At 37.3% G+C, this 19,649-nt stretch overlaps 1 protein-coding gene across 1 annotated transcript in view; it reads left to right on the forward strand.

Moving 5' to 3' along the window:
- Positions 1-1,866: 1,866 nt before the first annotated feature.
- LOC307131965 (neprilysin-like) overlaps positions 1,867-19,649 on the forward strand; it is a 152,516-nt gene continuing 134,733 nt past the window's right edge. The window contains exon 1 of the mRNA XM_079826100.1: positions 1,867-2,196. Coding sequence (XP_079682226.1) covers positions 2,136-2,196 — 61 coding nt within the window. The 5' untranslated portion in view covers positions 1,867-2,135. The remainder of the gene's footprint in view (positions 2,197-19,649) is intronic.

Genomic DNA, 19,649 nt, shown 5'->3' on the forward strand with positions numbered 1-19,649 from the left:
AGGGTTAACACAAAGAATTTTTACTAAAAATAATTGTCTTCAACGTAACTATTTTATAGAAAACACAGTCTATATCTGTAAATCTGTGGTCCAACCCATGTAATTGTGGTTTTCAGCTGAAAGATTGAACTGTTGTAAGGCAGCATTTATTTAATGTTGGCATTCATTTTAATAAATGCCAAGAGAGATTTCAGGGTGAATTGAAAAATGTTGAGAAATGATGGGCTTATGCCAGCAATACCAAACTGACCATCTAGATAGAGGCACTGGAATCCTGCCAACGAACTGGATCCCGATCCTTGAACTCCCTAAAGCAAGGACTGTACTGTAGGAGTGACATATCTCCAAGAGATAACAAATTTCATTGTGCACAAGACAGATGGATAGGTATTATAAAAGAAAACAATGAGCATATAAAGTTAAAGGGAAAGGTGGATGTGGTAAAAGAGAAAAGGAAACAAACACTCTACAGGAAAGGAAAAAAATCTCATGAGGGCTGAAGGGAAATGATTGGCTTTCCAACAAGGCTGCTCTCTTTTATACTCCCCTTGGACAGTCAGATAACAAACCACATAAGAGTGGTCCTCGTTATTCCTAATAAATGCATTACACCAATAGAATATTTCAGATCTCAAATAACCTCTAGAGTCACCAAAGACATCCTGTCCTGGTGTGCGTCATTATATTAAGTGCACTGGGCTGTCAGTGAGGTGGAAGAAAAGTTTGTTCCTCAATGAACCCGATTACACAATAGAACAGAGTGTCGGCATATGGTAATATGAACTGTGCTGCAGTGGGACATATTGCTTTTTTTAAGACCCTTTGTTTAAATGTAATAGCAAACCACAGCGATTCAATTTATTGTTTTATTTTTTGAGTAGCCTAACGTAATTGATTTAGAGTGAAATATAAAAACACATAAAAATATCGGACTTGTAAAAGATTTTAAATAAAACCTTTTAACCGCTGTAGAGCATGTTTTAGGAAATCTCTGTTCTAACAAATCATATGCAGGCTACATACCATTGCATGAAACACATTATAATAATATTCACTTTAAACAAAAATGTTTAAGCATGTTTAATTTCACATAGGCCTAAAACATGTTTAAACCACAGTGTTACCATAATCTGCTGCATAGAGTAGTGGTGTCAAATTGCCCTATAGTTTCACTACCATGTTAAACATGTGGCATCTCGCTGACCTCACAGGTTTGTGCTGTATTGATACCATCTGCTGTTGGTAATACGTACTACCAACAAGGTCTGCAAAAGGGCAAAAATGCCAAAGAAATGCATAAGAATGTTCCGTTTAGCTATAATATTTACAGCAATATTTTCAGCCTGATCAAGAAAGTTATTTCATGTTTTCAAATGGTTTTATTTGCCTGCCATCATCATTGTAGACATACCTTAATAAGGAATGAAGTTCAAAAACCAGAAATTTTGAATTAAAATGTGGCTCATGAACAAAAGTTGCCTGAAGAGGTTGCTATAGCAACAGCACGCTACACTAGCGCCTGTAAATATCATAAATAAGAAGCATTACAACAACAAAAAAATCACTGAAATGGTTTGTTAAAAAAAGCTATCTTTAAGATATTTGACAGTTAACTAAAATGTAAGATTATAACTACTCGAAAAGAATATCAAAGACTGTGCACCGAAAATTACTGACTGTCGGAACCACTTTAAAGTATTTGTTTAACTCTCATACTGAGGACAAGTATACCGATTTTAGAAAAAGTGTTTATCCATGAAATTCAAGCATCTGAGCATGTTGCGCGCTGATCCTTCACTGGTGCGCTCGACTCCGCGCTGGCATTAAGCTACTGCCAGCCTCAGTCACTCCTAAACACCGCCTTTCGTGGGAGGCAACATTAGACGCCGGGAGAACTTAAGTACTTCGTTGTTGTCTCACATCGTTCGTTTCGCTGAATTAATCCTACCTATTTTCCAGGTGTTTTCTTATGCCCGCCAAATAATAACTGTGTGACACAAGGACACCCTTGCTATCGTGACGTTAACAGGTAGCCAGAGGGACCTGAATGATTTGTTATTGATATCCTAGGAACCCAGAATACTCTTGAAAGTCATCGATCTGGAAGGAGGGCATCTTTCTCACGGATTTGATGGATGTTTGATCGGTTGGTGATGCCCATTTATATCATCGAACGCAAATTTCCAGAGACACCTGGTGAGTCTGTTACGCATGATGCACATGGCTTAGAAACATGGTGTGCTGACTTAGATAGCCTATTTTATTAATGCACCGGTGGGGAAATGCTAAAAGTTGTTATTCTCTGGTTTTAATTATTGTCATGTCCTTATAATATATTAAGATGCGCACTGCTCTGAAAATATGGACTGCATACTTAATGCTTTTAAGTATTTTACTGCCTTTAAATAGCATCTCAGATAAATGAAAATAAAGTAAATCTAAAATCAAATGCATAATTAACCGATGATGATTGTTCATGTTCCTTGGCAATTTAACTTCTTTCATTTATGTGACATATTTGTTAATACCTGTCACCATATTGTTTTTTGCACTGTTCAGAAATATTGCAAAATGAAATGTGAAGCACTAAGAGTAGCTACTGTTGATACAGTACAAACTACCCCACTAATGTAACATACAAACATTACCTATAGAAAACATAAAGCAAAATAAGGCTAATGACCCTAAAGACAGTGTTTGTTAATGCTTTTGTCAATTTTTTTCTCATTTTTTAAAGTGTTTAGAAGTATATTGAGATTTCCGTTTGATCAGCCATGATATTTCTACCTTGTTTTCACACATGTAGCTCATTTCTAATTCAATAAAGTGGTGGTTTTACAACTCTGCCCTGAACAGTGATCTTATGCTGAATTATCATGAATTAATGTAAATCTAAATTTAAAAATGAGTCATCAGTCATGTTTTGCATATTTGGAGACCTTTTGTAACATGGGATATCATGCAAAGGTTGTCCCAGATATATGTTAAATGTAAAGCAACATACTGTTTGTAAGGACATAGAGATAGAGACAAGTACATGACTTGGAAGATAGAACAGTGGTGACACCTCTTCACTGAACACATGATAAGTCATGTGGTCATTAGTGTTTCTCCTCATATCAGAACAATATGCTCAACCTATCTATGGTTGTTGATAGACTTTTATAAACAGTTTTTCCAAAACATCAAAGAATGTTTATCTGATAGCCATTTAACATCTTCAATTTTAAGTTTTTCATCTTAAGTTTTGAAATATGTAAAATGAACTGAATGCAACAGACTCATTACAGAGTTCAAAGATCCAGCACTGAATCACCATCATGTTACTTAATGATATTGCTCTCTGTCATGTTCCACTTAAAATGCAGCCTGAAGTCCTCATTGTTTCATTATAGTTTATAAAACTACAGAAAACAAGATATCATAGTTCTGCTATTCAGTGAGAATTTTAGAGATGTTAAAAGGTGTTAAATGAGGCTTGATGAACTCAGTTCAAATTTGGATGTCTTTTTGTTGAAGTTGCAGTCAACAAAACATGAAAATTATTCGTTTAAAATTATACTTTTACACACTAAAGATATTTGATAATTAGGCTTTATGTTTAAAGAAAATGTGTGTCCCTAAGCATTTTAAATGATCATGAATGTTATACAATCAATCAGGGGCTGTATTCACAAAACATTTGATCTTACCACTAAGAGTTGTCCTAAGTGGCATTAAAAGGTCTTAGTTAAGAGTTTTAATAAAAAAAAAAACCTATTCACAAAGCTGCTGAGAGCTGAGACCAACTTTTACTAAGCAATAGAGAGAAGTCTTAAGGTATGTTCGACATTGGCTGTGGCTAGATGTAATCGATCGGTGAGAGTTGTTGCTTGCACTCTGGGAGGAGCTGCAAACGGAGACATGAAGTCGGACACTTTGTGCCTCCCGTAGTGACGCTCGCACTGTGTTTGCATACTTTACCGCAGCTGAAGTGAAATAAATGCAATATTTGTCAAATGCACAGATGTTTCAGAGATATTTTCATGCAATAGTTTATGTAGGCCACAGCTTAATACAGGGTCTGTTTGTACAAGAATAAAGTTCAACATAATATACTACCGATAATGTGGGGTTTACGTTTTTTTATCAGTTGTATTTTGATAAACATGACACAGTATAACATCGCGACTACATGCAGAGGTTTTACTGTTATAAAAAATAGATTTGCGAGCATTAGTGGAACTGAAGGTTTTAGAATAAACACGGAAAGCACATGATCGTTGTCATGCGGTGAATCTGGCCAATCGTGGAACAGCTGTGTCGTTATCAGAGCCCGTGCAGCCGCTCTGGAGAAGCTGCGCAGAATGAACCAGCCAGCTGCGCTCGAAACGCTCTTGCAACACTTTGATGGCACACATCACAGACACATGGCGTCGGTGCTGTCTCAAGTCGGACACAATTTCTAATCAGCATGCACTGCTTCAACTGCCGATAGGTCTGCGCAGCGCTGCATGAAGTCCGACAAGCCTTTAAAGCAGGGGTCTCCACACTCGGTCCTGGAGGGCCGCTGTCCTGCAGAGTTTAGCTCCAACCCCAATTAAACACACCTGAACCAGCTAATCAATGTCTAACTAGGGCCTTGTAAGGCACTGATTAGCAGGTTCAGGTGTGTTTATTTGAGGTTGGAGCTAAACTCTGCAGGACAGCGGCCCTCCAGGACCGAGTGTGGAGACCCCTGCTTTAAAGGGATAGTTCACCCAAAAATTAAAATAAGCCCATGATTTATTCACCCTCAATCCTTGACCCTTGAACCCTTGACACATGTGTATTGACGTACGCAGAAGCGCAGAGGATAGAGCAAAACAAAACACCGGTCATGAATTAGAAGTCTAAAATGAGAATTTTTAACGAGAAATGGCGGAGAATTTAGATATAAGAGAAGAGGGGCTTGAGTTTGTTGCCCAGCCCCATCCACGAGAAGCGTCAAATCAATGCTCCTATACATCGCATTAGGAGTTACTCTTTCGCCATAAGTCGACTTGCCCACCACTGACCGCCGGAAGCTAGTTATTTTAGTATATAAAGTTTTAAATATGGATATTTTTCTTACACAAGTTACTGCCATTATAAAGCTTGGAAGAGCCAGGACTTTTTTTATTATAACTCCGATTGTATTTGTCTGAAAGAAGAATGTCATATGCACCTAGGATGACTTGAGGGTGAGTAAATCATGGGCTAATTTTCATTTTTGGGTGAATTATCCCTTTAAGCTAAGAGTAAGGGCGGGGTTAACCTCTTTGCTATGGATGATGTCAACACACTTACTAACTATGCACACAGTGATTGGCTATGGGGGAGGGGTCTCTGTCAGTGATTTAATCATAGAAATATTGTAGAAGTTGTTTTTAAATTAAAGGTTTTAAAATAAAAATGTTGCCATATTCAAATAAAGAGTTTAAAATAAAAATGTTGCCATATTCAAATAAATAGTTTAAAATAAAAATGTTGACACATTCAAATACAAATTTTAAAATGTATAGGCTAAGTGTCACTAATTACACTAGTATATGCTCCGTTATCTGTCAGCCTCTTACATCTTGAGAGGTTGCAGAATTCAAGCGACAAATTATGTTTTATAAACAAAATTTGTGAGGAGCACATTCAAGCGGTTTATCTAATCAGCTGAGAGCCGATTCACTTGATTACCTCGACAGTTCTCTGCATCCCTCCACCACCCCGTTCCTCACTCTCGGCTGGGGATGCGGGGAGAACTCTGGGTTTGTTGGGCTAAATTCCAAGCTCGGAGCCCTCGATCCACTCGGACAGCACGCATATTATATTATATTATTTTACTCTATTTGATCATTTGTGTGAACTCGTGAAAACAACTGCCACAGGTAACCGGACATTATTTATTTATGTATTCAAGTTTTTTTTTTTTTGTCGTAGATTAAAATCTATAAATCAAAATATGTATTGCATGAAGAAAAGGCTCAGCACCTAAGGCTCTATCGCTTCAATGGTGTACAGTGTCTTTGGGCAGATTGCTGAGGCTGATTGCCGGCAACAGCCATTAGGATTGTTTGTTACACTGCATGAAAAGTGGGATTTTCGACCCCGTAAACGCCTGTATACTCCCGGAAATCTCCCTAATTTTCTGCAGTTTTCGACAATTTAGAGGCAGCGAACGTCGCGTTCGTCTGTGCCACAAATTGTCGTAAACGAACCATGACGTAGGTGGAGAGCCCCCCGCTGAGAGAGCCCGCGGAGGTGCGACGCCTCTAATTTGCATATGAATAGCAGCGAAACCAGAGAGTCAACGGCCAGACTTGAATTTACTCACTCACTATTGGCTGAAGCCACTACATTTAAAAAAGAAAAATCCCTCGTGATTGGTTGGCAGATCACTGCAAACCAATCATTATTGGTCCCCCTGGCTCATTATAAATGTAAACCTCAATAATAATAATAAATATATAATTTATGTTGTAATAATTTGTTTCATATTAATGTTATTGTGCTATGAAGTATTCATACCATCAAGGAATATATGGGAAAATTATACGGACCGTGCCGTTTATTCAAACAAGGGGCTTCATTTATAAGCATACAGCTGTTCATTCAAAGAAAGGGCTTAATTTATAAAACACAGCAGTTTACTCAAAGAAAGAGCTTTATTGTTAAACACACAACTATGTACAGTGCAGCAGTAATGTCTCGTAATGTAATGTCAAGTTTGTCGAGCTCCAGGCTGCGAGAGCGCGGTGGCCGCACAATCCATCCAGACACCCCGTCAACAAAGCCGTCTTCCTCGTCAGATATGAGTTCAATGGTCGCGGACTTCCAAACGTCCACCTCATCCAGCACACTCTCGCTTCCAGCAACTGTAATACAATCCATAAAGACAATAAACAACCTGAAAAATACTCACATTGACAAAAAACGGATCTAATATAATAAATCTTACCCTTTTTCTTCTTGATCGACTCCGAGCTAAACTTTGCAGTTTCCGCCTGCGATGTAAGTTCAGGTTGTTTGTATCTGAAGCTCCGGCGTGTCGATTCATAATACGTCTTACAGGCAGCTGGAAAACAATTACATGAGACTGGTATTAATAAAAACAGTCACGGTAAAATTAAACAAGGAATAAGAAACACATTAGAAGTTACTTACACACAATTTCGTCATGATCAGCGGTTAAATCTGGACTCGCGGAAATCGCTCCAAGCAGATAAGAGCTCACGGCTTCGTTATGAGGCGAGGATAGTCTGTGTAAACAAAATGTGCAGTTTTAAGCTCGGATCTATTAACGCATCCATTTCCTTATACAGCTGAATAAAAGCATATTCTTTAAATCGTAACGTTACATTACCCATGCTCTGGTTCATAGCGCCTGCAGTTTGCCTCAGAGTTATGAAGACGAAGACAGCCTCCTGAAAATGAGTCCAAAAAGTTCGTCGCGTCCATGCAGAGATTGAGTTGAAGACGGTGTCCTGTCATTGTTGATCACGAAAAAGGAAAGCAGCAAAAAACATAAAAAAAAGTTTAAAGCTCGTCTTCTACGCGTCATGGCCATGACCTCGACCTCGCACCTCATTGGACTAGGGCTCTTATATGGAACGCGCCCGGGGCCAAATCTCTTTATACGAAACGCGTGACTCATGACTGTTTCAACACGCTCTGTTTTCCGCTTCAACGCAGCAATTTTTTACGTGTTTCTTTTGTATGTGTAGACACGCACATTCTGGTCGTGTAACAGGCATACACACACAGTCGACGCACAGTTTTAACATGTTAAGAAGACACATTTGAACGTGTTTCTTAACGCGCACATTCTGTACATGTCGAAGTGTAATTTTTTTTTTTAAAGCAGACTTACCTTTAGATGTAGCCTAGGCTATGTATATTAATATAAGATATTAATTAATTGCTTAACTGACTACTGTGCTAGAGTAAAGTAGCCTAATGTTGCAATGTATATTAAGTAAATGCTTAATATTATACAATTATTATAATTTATCTATATGGGTTATTGTTGGTTTTTTAAAGTTAGGCTATATATAATTTCTAAAAGTATAGGCTAATTTACACAGCACATATTTATAACTGAAAAAACACACACACACACAACTTTATTCACTTTCACATAATAATGTTTTTGTAATTTGGTGTTTAGTTTGTTGTATAGTTTGTTTATACTGTTCTGTCTCTGTTTTGTTTCCAGGAACATCTGATGAGTGCTATAATAAAATGACTTCATTATATTTAAAATATGTTTTGATATTCATTTTATTTATATTATTAATATTTTATTTACCCATAAACGTGTCTTTAGGAAGCCATAAGTTATAGAGACAAGAATGACTTTTGCCATTTAAATGCCACATTAATTTACTGAGGACCCATACAGCCAATGATCATGTGTGAAAACACATACATAAATTGATCACTTAGAAATCAAAACTAAGGTTTGAGAAAGAAAGAATATGCATACAACAAAATATATTTTTTCATAGAAGCTTCAGTAACAAGTTAAAAACAAATTCTGCTGTAAACCGGCTCTAACAAGCCAATATAATGTCAATATTCAGCTCAAGTGACTTCAGTGTTGATTCAGATCAGTTGATTTCAGTTCAACTGTAAATTCTTCAGTTGTGCATATTTGTGTGTAGTTAGATATATGCAAAAACAACATTTTTGGAAGAGTTAAAATAGTTTTGCACAAAGTGTTGCTTTTGCAAGAGATGTCTGATGTTTTGTTTGTTTTGTGTGTAGAGTTACAAGAAATGGAGCCATATTTTCAGAAATTGTGTGTAAGCAATTAGATAAAACTGTAAATTAATCCAGTTTATTTTAGTTCAGGACTCATAGTCCAGGTGTTAGTAATCTGTGCTTAATCTTTGTTCCAGGCAACAATTTTTTAACTCACGATTAACTAGATTAAGGCCTACTCTTGGCATAATTTAAACCCTGTCCAGGAAACCACCTCTTGAAAATCTGCATTGATAATTCATAAAATGTGGTGTGAGCTCAATTTAAATGACAATTACAGAAAAAACACAATCTGACTTAACTTTAAAGCTACACTGTGTGATATTTTCCCCCATCTAGTGGTGAAAAGGTATATGACCATCCAGTGAACTTTAGTTTCTGTTCCTCTCAATTCCGATTTCGTTTCAACTCCTACGGTGGCCGATTTAGTCCAAGATTAACATGGCTTCCAGTTCGACCTCGTCCACATTCGACACGGTGCCTGTGGGATATCCTGTGCGCAGTGGGATGGTTGGAACTCAACTGGCCTAATTATTCGGCTAGAAAGAACTGCAGCTAATCCAGAGTGAACTTTGATGCTAGTAATGTTTATTCAGTCATCCAATTGCAAGGCATAAACAGGTTTGCGTGGATATGTACATAAATGTGGTTTCTGTGAGAGAACAAATAAGGATGGTAAATATACATACACAGTTAAGAACTGTATAACTATACTTATACATTTGTATAATGTAACCGTAAACCAGAGCTTATTGTACTATATATAGGCGCTAAAGGCAGCTGCATTAAAAGGAGCGGAGCTGCCGCTGCTAACAAGCGGTGTCTGGTTACAAAAGTGTGTGCGGCGCTTTAACGTTAGCACTGCAGTGCGCTCTGTATAACAATTGTTAATATGCCGATCAGACCTGATACATATTTCCATCAACATACATTACAAGCAAATATTTTCTATAAACGAATAAACATTGTTGATAACAAAATAACTGAATGATTATTCAAATAGGTGAGCATTACGCTATTGTATGCTGACACAAAAATAATTCTGAGGTGACATCAACTGATTTACGCGATGACACACTCTGAAACACAACTACAATGACAATAACTATTATTACTTACGGAGTTATTAACGCACAGAAATACCACACAAGGAAAAACAGACTTTTGAGGAATAAACAAGCCAGGAAAACTCTGTATAACTCTGTTACTGGAGCTGCTGAGATGAAAACTCTCTGCACATGCACCAGACAAGTCTGAACAAGTTGACGCGCACATGCGCGAGGCAGAGAATTTTGTACAGTGCCATCGAGTATTAAAACCGGTTAAAACGCGAAAAGCGAAGCTTGAATTTACGGGTATGTCCCTCTTTGGCTAATGTACTTTCAAGATGGAGGGGCAACATGGCGACCACCTTTAGATCCCATTACCTAATGTATTTTCAATGGCATATTATAAACTTACTAGAATACTTTATTACTTGAAAGAAGTAAATATACATTAATGAGCACATATATTTTTGAAAGAACTAAGTGTTTTTAGCTAAGAATAGACTAAAAAAGTTACATAGTGTAGCTTTAAACACACAAACTTGTACTTTTCACATTTATGATTAATAGCCATTTAAAAAATCATTCACAGTGCAGGGTGGAAAAATTTATTTTGGTATGTGAACTGTATGGTTTACTTGATTTATTTGTGTGCTTTGGTTCATTGTCTTGCTGTCTTCACTGCTGTCCTGTATTATTTTTTTTTTTTTTACATAACATTGGTTATTGCTAATGACATATAGAGTAATTAATCTACACTGTGAGCCCGGACAAGTTGAATCTACTTAAAAAATTGGAGCAAACTGGTTGCCCTAAAAATTTAGTAATGTGAACTAAAACGAGTACATTTAACTTAAATTTAAGTTAACATTTTAACTTAAACTTTAAACTTGTTTTAGTCAAAAAAATTCAGAACCTAGATAAAACTCCCCCTGCTGCTACTCTGATTTGCATTTGTGTAGCTCACAGCATCTTCATTTACATGATAAAGCCTCCCCTAGAATTAAGGGGAGGGGGGGTCATGGGGGGACAACTGCCAAGCAAGGCCCACGTCAATTTACGACAATTTACGGCAGTTTTCGGTGTTGCCTGCAAATTGCCGTGCACAGTCGTAAACCTGAAGTTTCACGGCAATCTACAGTGTCACATTCTGACGAAAATCCCACTTTTCATGCAGTGTTAGTGATTTAGGAGTCCTCTTGACCACTCCTAACGTTTCACAGATTTAGGTGCTAGTTTTAGCGCTAAAATGGTTTGGAGTCCTAAAATTAGGCCTTACATGCCCATTTTTTAAAAGATTTTCTCCTAAATCAGCAAGTTAGGAGCTACTTTTAGCCTTAAGATGTTTCGGTAATATGGCCCCAGCATAATGACAGCATATTATGTTTTTTTTCAACAAGGAAGAACAGTCTTAAGCTTTGACTTAAGTGTCAAAAATTCTTAGTAAAAAGTAGGACTTGTCTGAGGGTAGGAGACTTTTATAAAGAAGCTTAAAGCAACTTTCAGCAAAGTCTAAGACTGATTCTTAAGTGCTGACTGAGGTGGCACTTAAAGGGTAACTAAACCCCTGCTCAGAGCTTAACTCCACCCACTGGCAATTTTCAAAAAATGCTGGAAAAGTGGGCAGAGCCCGGCGGACACAGAGGGGATGAACCGAGGGCGGGGCTGAGCGGAGGGCGTGCACCTGAGACCCGCAGTGACGGATTGATTGACAGCTGTCTGACTCGCGAGTCGCAGAGATGGAGAATGACTGGAGTGACGCCAGCTTTGCAACAGAGCGGTCATTTCTCCTACCTTCACCTGAAGTGGAGGAGGGTGGATTGTCTGTAACAGACACAAACCCGGAGCCTTATCAATGCGAGCCGCTGCTCAAACTGCGTTAACTCCCGATGCCGACGATGCTAGTGAAGCAGCCGCGCAAGAGAACTGACCTAATCTATCTGCGTCCGCGGCAACCACTTGCCAGGGTTTGAAAGCGCGTCTCATGTATGAAAATTATCTGCGCACATGACGGGCGGCAATAATATCGCAAGAAAAGCCTGACGTGTACTGACAACTGCATTATTTAACCGTATTTTCTTCAATACAATGTTAAAGCAAGTGTCAAGTGAGTTTCATTCATAATGTTTCCACTTCATGTAACATGACAGTTCATACTGGAGTGAAGCCGTTCTCATCGTGTGATTGGGGGAAACATTTCTGAGGGCGTGGTGAGCTCGTGCCAGGGGCGCGGATAGTGAGCCGTTGGAGGTACCATCCTACGTCACGATGTACCACAACGTCCAATAGGAAAATTCAACTGCAGTAGCCACCGTTCAACCTTAAGAGGGCAGCACTTTGGCGGTTTTACACCATATTTTATAGAATTAAAACACTTTATACTCAAATGTCAAAACATTTACTCGAATCAATGAACAGCATTAATAAAGCCCCAGTATTACAGATCATTAACTAAAAAAAGTTGGTTTAGGGTTTAGTTACCCTTTAAGTGTTGCAAACTATGGACTATTATAATGTCAACCCAAAATGACCGCCCTCAACCACTGAATCAGCCAATAGTGAGCCTGCAAGGATAAAGTCACAGCACCATGACACCAATCATTTAATGCAACAATGAAAATTAAATAATGAAAAATGAAATAATTTCATTATTTCAATTTATATTTAAAAAAAATGCTTTACATTGTACAAAATTATCACAAATTAGTATTTATGCTGTGGAATCCTTTTCTATTGATATATGTCTCCTAATTTATAGTTGGAGCAATGATGCAAACATGAGATCCCTCAATGGCTCCAACAACTCCAGGGAAGGCTGAAATCCTCATAAAAGTGGCTTGATTTTGATGGTTTGAAGATCAGTTGGAAAGTCAATGAACTGCCATACAGTAGTGGCCAAAAGTGATTTCCGCCTTAGGGAAATTGACATATTCACCCTTTATTCTAATATTAAAGCAAATTGCGTAGTTGTGATTGGAGTCAATTGTTTTAGTTGTGATAACAATGAAACTAATTGTGCGGACATCATTTTTGGACAGGCTGTCTACAAAGAAAGTATGAACACGTGCAAAACCAAGAGAGGACCAATGGAATATTAGTAAATGTATGCCTTTTTTTTCATGTAAATGTGAGCTTTTTTGTTTTTGTAAAACATGTAGCTGTAGTTTGTCTGTAGTTTTTTTGCCAAATAATTTTAAACTAAAAAAGTTTAGTGTTTTGTTCTTCTGTCATATTGTGTGGTCAGTCATCGTGTGGTCAGTGCCACAATAGTGCTATTTAAGGCTATTTATTACTTTAATTTCTGCAGTCAGAGCATTGATTTGTAGAATGGGAGAAGTTATAACATTTCTTACTAGGTCAGTTACAAAAAGAATATCTTGACGATCAAGCTTTTATTATTTTATCAACTCCCTGTCATCATTTAACTCCAATCCATTATATTTTCATTGGAAAGTGTGTGGTCTCCTCCTCTCTGGTGGCAACGTGTTACTCATAACTAGGATACCTCTTCAGCTCTCTTAAATATTTTTGGAGTTGAGACTTAATACTTAGGAACCTTTATGAATCACACTTGTTCTTTTTAAACAAAACATGGTATTGATTCTCAAAACAATACACAAGTAATAACAAATAACAACAGAATACAAACAACAACAACACCAACAAAAACAAAACAAAATGACTGGAAAAAGGAAAAGAATTGTAAAAAGATAATGTTTTTATGGCTTTTTTGTTCTCAGATAATTTAATTGAAAATAAGTGTTTTTCAAGTTCACAAATATAAGAGCGCTTTAGCATTTAGATATTTAGATTTATGAATGTGGAATTTAGCGAGTAACAAGTTCAGATTAATTACAAAACAATTTAAAGTCTAGGAATAAATGGGAAATGGACTGCATTTATATAGCGCTTTCAACAGACCCATGGCCATCCAAAGCACTTTGCATATTGCCTCAAATTCACCCATTCATACAACGACGGCAGTGTGCCATGCAAGGCGCCATCCAGCTTGTCGGGAGCAGCTGGGGTTAGGTGTCTTGCTCATGGACACCTCGACACTTGGTCAGGTGGAACCGGGTATTGAACCACCAACCTTCTGTAAAAGTAATAAGAGTAAAATTACATAATTCTTAGAATTTTTACATACCTAAGACTAAAATTTTGTGGCTTTATACATACGGCCACTGATATAATTTTTTTTTTTTTATTAATTGAGAATACATTAATATTGTATATATTTTGTACATTTTAAATCAAAATCTAACAACACAATGTGTATTTTACATTAAAATAACTAAATATATAGAAATAATAGTGTTGGTTTCAACAATAAAAAAAAAATTTAAACCATGTGACAACTTGACCTTTTAACCTTTTGTTTAATCCAGATGGCCATATCTGTGGCCTTATTAAAGGCTAGATCCCCCTTTAACTCAAATACTAATCAATGAAAGTGCAAAAAAAGTGGTCACATGACCCACAGGGGTCCATTTCTGTGCACAGGTCACATGGGTCCATATTTTCTCCAATGAAAAGTGAATTTTCACTAATTTCTGTCCAGTTAATCACCCACAAAAAAATATGAGTCACCTTCACTGGTAAGTAAAGAAGTATTTTCAAGAACTTTACATTATATATCAATAAATGTTTTAGAGTAAATAACAAAAAACTGTTTGTTGCCTCAAGGAATAATGGAATCGCATAAGGCCATACCAGACACACTGGGTTGGATACAAATATAATATATTTGTAAGAAAAAGAGCTAGAATTCTCTAAATATAATTAGCATTTTTGCATGATTGTGTAATGCACTTATAAGAATAGTAATTCACATACTATAACTGCACATATTATGACAATCCGGCAGGGAGAGAGTGAGGGTGAGGGTGAGATTGAAGATGGAGATGAGGATGAAGATGGATATGATAACTTGATATGATGGTTTGGTAATACTTGTGTTCCACGATGGTACAATGTTGCCTGAGAGGGCTGAATTTGAAATCTTTATCATAGTGCATGATTTGTAAACTAATACATCTTGATGTTTACATTACATAACCAGCTCCATATGAATGGTTTTTCTAACACAGCAAACTTGCTCGGTAGCTCACCTGATATAGCATTGTACTTAGACATTGTACTTCCTGAAAAAGCAGAGTCCCAATGAAAGAGCACAAACCCTTTTAGAAGTAAGCTAAAGTAGAAGTAGAAGTTCATCTGTTTCTGATAAAACTGAATGTGCTTTTCACTTAAAAAGGGCTGCAAAGCAAGAAGCAAGGTAAAATAATTTTGTTAAAAATCCAATTCCATTTACTGATGTTATATATTGGTTAGTGAATAAGCAATAGAACTAGCAAGTTATTTCAAGAGAGCACATTTTGATGTTGCTTTAAAGAGTTTATTGCTGAGGTTACGGTTGGTGGTTTGGGTTAGTCGCAATAAAAATGCAGTATGTGACACATTCCTGGAATGCATTTCATAGCATGCAGCCATGCACACCTCACTCCATGAACTAACAATTTTGTACCAGTCCTTAAGATGTGCAACAATTTCCCTTATACAATAGTGTGTATGAAAGGTTTGAAAATGCAACACAAGCAAGCATGGAAACAAATTGAGACTATGGCAGTGGAGAATGATGCAGAAATATGATGTCCCAGCTGGCAGAGTTTGAAGTGCACTTGTAAACAGAATGTAATTGCGGACGTCTTGTCATGTATATGTCATGAGTCTGTGGATACAATCATTATTTCTGTAAAGTATTAAAGGCCTAGCATAAGCATTGGGGATACTTTGGTGAGTTTAACAGCATCGGAAGTTCAGAAGCCTGATCAAAGAAATTTAAGATGGAGTGTGTGGTTTAGCTACAGATGTATTCTCTGAGCTGTACAAACATAACAGTATCTGAGGGCTGTTAGACGGATTACACAAGTCATGTGGAGTATGAGGACGTGTTTTGTCTTAACAGACATGCTTAGAGGATTCACCATTGCTGTGCCAGGAGTGAAGCAGAAGGCAGATATTATAGCCAGCTCTGAGATACACCATGGTAGTGCCAAAAAGGGAATCAAACAGAAGCTCTTACAGTAAAAGCAGTACTGAAGCACTGAATTTGCTTTATGGATGACCCTCACAGTGGCACTCAGACCTAGAATCTTTGAAGATAGTGCAAGGCAACTTTCTCTTAAGTATTAGATTGCTAATTAGATTCTCAAGTCTCTGCCACCCTCAAGATTTGTCAATGTGAAAGATCTATGAGATTTGCTAATTTACTTCTAATTACTAAGATTCTTTGTTTCTGAAAAACATGAAAAAAGCACTCACCACAGCTGATGATGGGTGATAATTACTAGTGGCTTATAATTAGAAGAAACCCCTTAAGCCATCCATGCTTCCTGACAATATCCACATTAATTGTATAGCGGACAGTGATGAAGATATTTTTGACCACATGTCAAAGGAGATGCATGGCTACTTTTAAAGCTGTGGTTCTCAGCCTTTGACTCCAAGGCCCCTATTGTCCACAACAATATTTAAAGATCCCATGACTTTTCCCTTTGTTAGTGATTTACTGGATAAAGTTAAAGGATTTACATGTATATATTTACTAACAATTTTACCTGAGAAATTATTTTAGACTTTGGCATAACTAGCAAAATGCATATTCACATTCAGTTGTTATGCTAAATATACTTTACTGAAGGGCTGTACGATTAATCGAAAAATAACCAAAACCGACATTCAGAACCTCTAACCGACGTATTTGTCCCATGTCGGTTATTTCGGTTTTCACGTGACTCCGCCCCGTCAGTCACATCAAGTGCAGTTTGCAGGCACACAGAGAGATGCAGGAGCAGTTATCTGGGTTATAGATGCCCAGAATCACTGCATGTTTCTGGATATAGTATATAGTAACTGCATGTTTTACACAGTTTATATACAGGTCAGTTAATTGCTGTTCTTATAGCCTACGCGCTGACACACACACACAGACGGCGCGCGCAAGCCCCGAAGCCAGATCGCTTTCACTTTCCTGCTCATAAAGTTTGTCAAGAACATGCGTTTAAAGTCTTGCCAGTTTCAACATTTAAAGCGATTGTGCACTATTCAAAAACAACAATACGGACAATGTATCCGTTCAGGGCTCAGCTTTTTTCTGTGACAGAGAGCCGAGTCGTGTTGCGTCTCTGACAACGCGCGCGCCCTGAAGGCAGACCTCTTTCACCTGCGTCCTCACAAAGCTTGTCATTTGTATGTGGTTTAAGCCCTGCCAGTTTTCGACCATCATATGTGTATTATGTTGAACTAATTCCTGATATATTGTGACAAACGAGCACTCAGACGGAAGCTTGCACATCACGTGAAGATCGCGCGCAGAGAGCAGCGCAGAAACGCAGTGTCAGCGGTGTTCTGTGACTAAAGTTAAGTCACTAAAGTAGCTTAGAAACTCAACCGTTATAGGCATACATTTTAATACCTTTGAAGTAAGTACAAACCACAGCTTCATAATGAATAGAGACGGTATGAGTAATTCACACACACAATCACTCTCTCATTAATGCATTCAAATAAATGTAATGTAGGCCTACTGTGCTAATTTATCTGTATCTGATGTACAACAAGCAGAAATCTGCCCCATAGACAATAACTGCTGAAAGTGAACCGTTTCCTTCAAGTACTTTAAAATCACAAAGAAATGCACTTTTTCATTAGAAAAAAAAAATCCACCTTTAATAGTAGAAAATGTTTACAGTACAAACCTTATTAGTGAACTTACTCAAACACCTTGTGAGGGCAAAAAAAAGAAAAAAAAGAAAGAAAAAGCACAATAATCGTTCATTAATCGTAATCGAGGTAAAATGTTCAATTAATCGAGGTTTTTATTTTTGGTCAAATCGTTACAGCCCTACTTTACAGTATATATTTTATATAACTCACCCCATTGTTTTTGGATTGGCCTTTGAATTAGTATAGTAGTCTCTGCATATTAATCTGGGATATGAGAAGGTATTTTAACATAAAAATTACAAATATCTCTTTTAATTACACAGGCTGTTTAGCTGCTGTAACTTACTGTATTAAAAATATGATTTCTTAAATTTAGTAGGCTATATGTTTGGCTTGTGAACACACCAGCATGGCTGTGCTGGAAGAGATTAGGCTGAAAGGTCTTCCTGTTTCTAAATCCTTCAGGAAGATGCAGTACCCCCGCTAAGGCGGGTTGGTTCCCTGCCGATCCACATACGTCAGGCTCTATCCGATCCAGGGGTCCTGGGACTCTCCATGTGTGTCAGGATTATGCCTCGTGTGGCGAGTGATGCATCTGTGCATCTCTTGCACGCTCCCTCCCCTTTTACAATAATCTAACTTTACTCCCTGCCTGAGTGTCCTAGATGAATTTGGAAAGTCAAAGCTGGTTCTGAATTGCTCCAGACCTGTCGTAGTCATGAGAAACAGTTCTGCTTTGAGCTCTGATCATGTCCTCAGTGGGGAGTCAGAGAACATAGATAAGCTGTCACATAGCCACTTGGCTAATATCAGAGACCAGGGCTGGGAGAGATACAGTACATGTTTTTATTAATCGCCGCGGATATGCCTTATGTTATCTAAATTTAGTAAAAATATTGTCTACCAGATAAACTCCTGGATGTGGATAAATTAGTCTCACAATATCAATACAGGGAAGGTAATATCTCCCTCAAAATATAGTGAAGTAAATAAGAGAATTATGTTGACATAATGAGATGTCGCATTTCAGGTTTTCGTTTCACAGCAGTTGCAGAACAGATGAAGAATATACATAAAAAGGTGGAAAATAAAATGAGCTGTCTGTCATCTTCTGTTTATGTGTTTCATATGGAAGCTTGTTTCCACCACAGAATAAAACAATTTAAAATATGATTGTGTCACAATTCTGATTTAATGTGCTGTCATATGCATGCAAATAGTTTTGACAAATAAGAATAGTGATGTTAGGCACTGAAGGAAGTGTTAATTGACTAAAACTGTACTTTGAAACCTTTTACAAATCATAATAGTTAAGTTAAGGACTCAAGAAAGTTAACTGACAAAAACAGCAACCGGAATCCTGCACTATTCCTTACTGCCCTCGCCATGGTCCTTACTCAAATCAGGATGACCTCAATGGCTGCTGTGAATAGAATTGGGGAAATTGAGCACCCCATACCTATTCCCCTGCTTCTGCCAGCTGGTTGTAAAGTCACGTAGTGAGTGGCAGATCTTCAAATCCACAAAATAGCTTTGAATTATGTTATTGACCAGTGTTGCCACAGTTACTTTGAAAAAGTAACTTAGTTACTTTACAGATTACTTGATTTTAAAAGTAACTAAGTTACTTTACAGATTACTTGATTTTAAAAGTAACTAAGTTAGATTACAAGTTACTTTATTAGTTACATTCATCAGTTGCCAACAACACCTCTGCAGCCTCAACATAAAAATGACAACCGTTTTTGCCAACACTAAACATAAAACACTAAACATAAAACCCTAAACATGTTAATGAAAAAGGTACAAATTACTTTGTGTTCTTATTAAATACATTTATGAAAAACATTTTTAATTTATATATGAATGTAAATAATGATATGGGCCTACACAAATAATATAAAATTACAAGATTTATATTTTATTGTAAACGTAATGTGCAGCTCTGTAAAGGGACAACAAATATATGATCGATCCGTGAGAACAATATATTTTTTAATAATCTTTAAGTGCACAAAACTATGAAAATATATGAAACGCTTCAAAACAGAGCGGCAACAAAGCGCTTATGCGCATCCCGGGTGCAGAATGATGCGCTTAAAGCAACATGGAGTCAGAGGG

This window comes from Gobio gobio (assembly GCF_949357685.1).
Source record: "Gobio gobio genome assembly, chromosome: 9".
NCBI classification, from domain to species: domain Eukaryota; kingdom Metazoa; phylum Chordata; class Actinopteri; order Cypriniformes; family Gobionidae; genus Gobio; species Gobio gobio.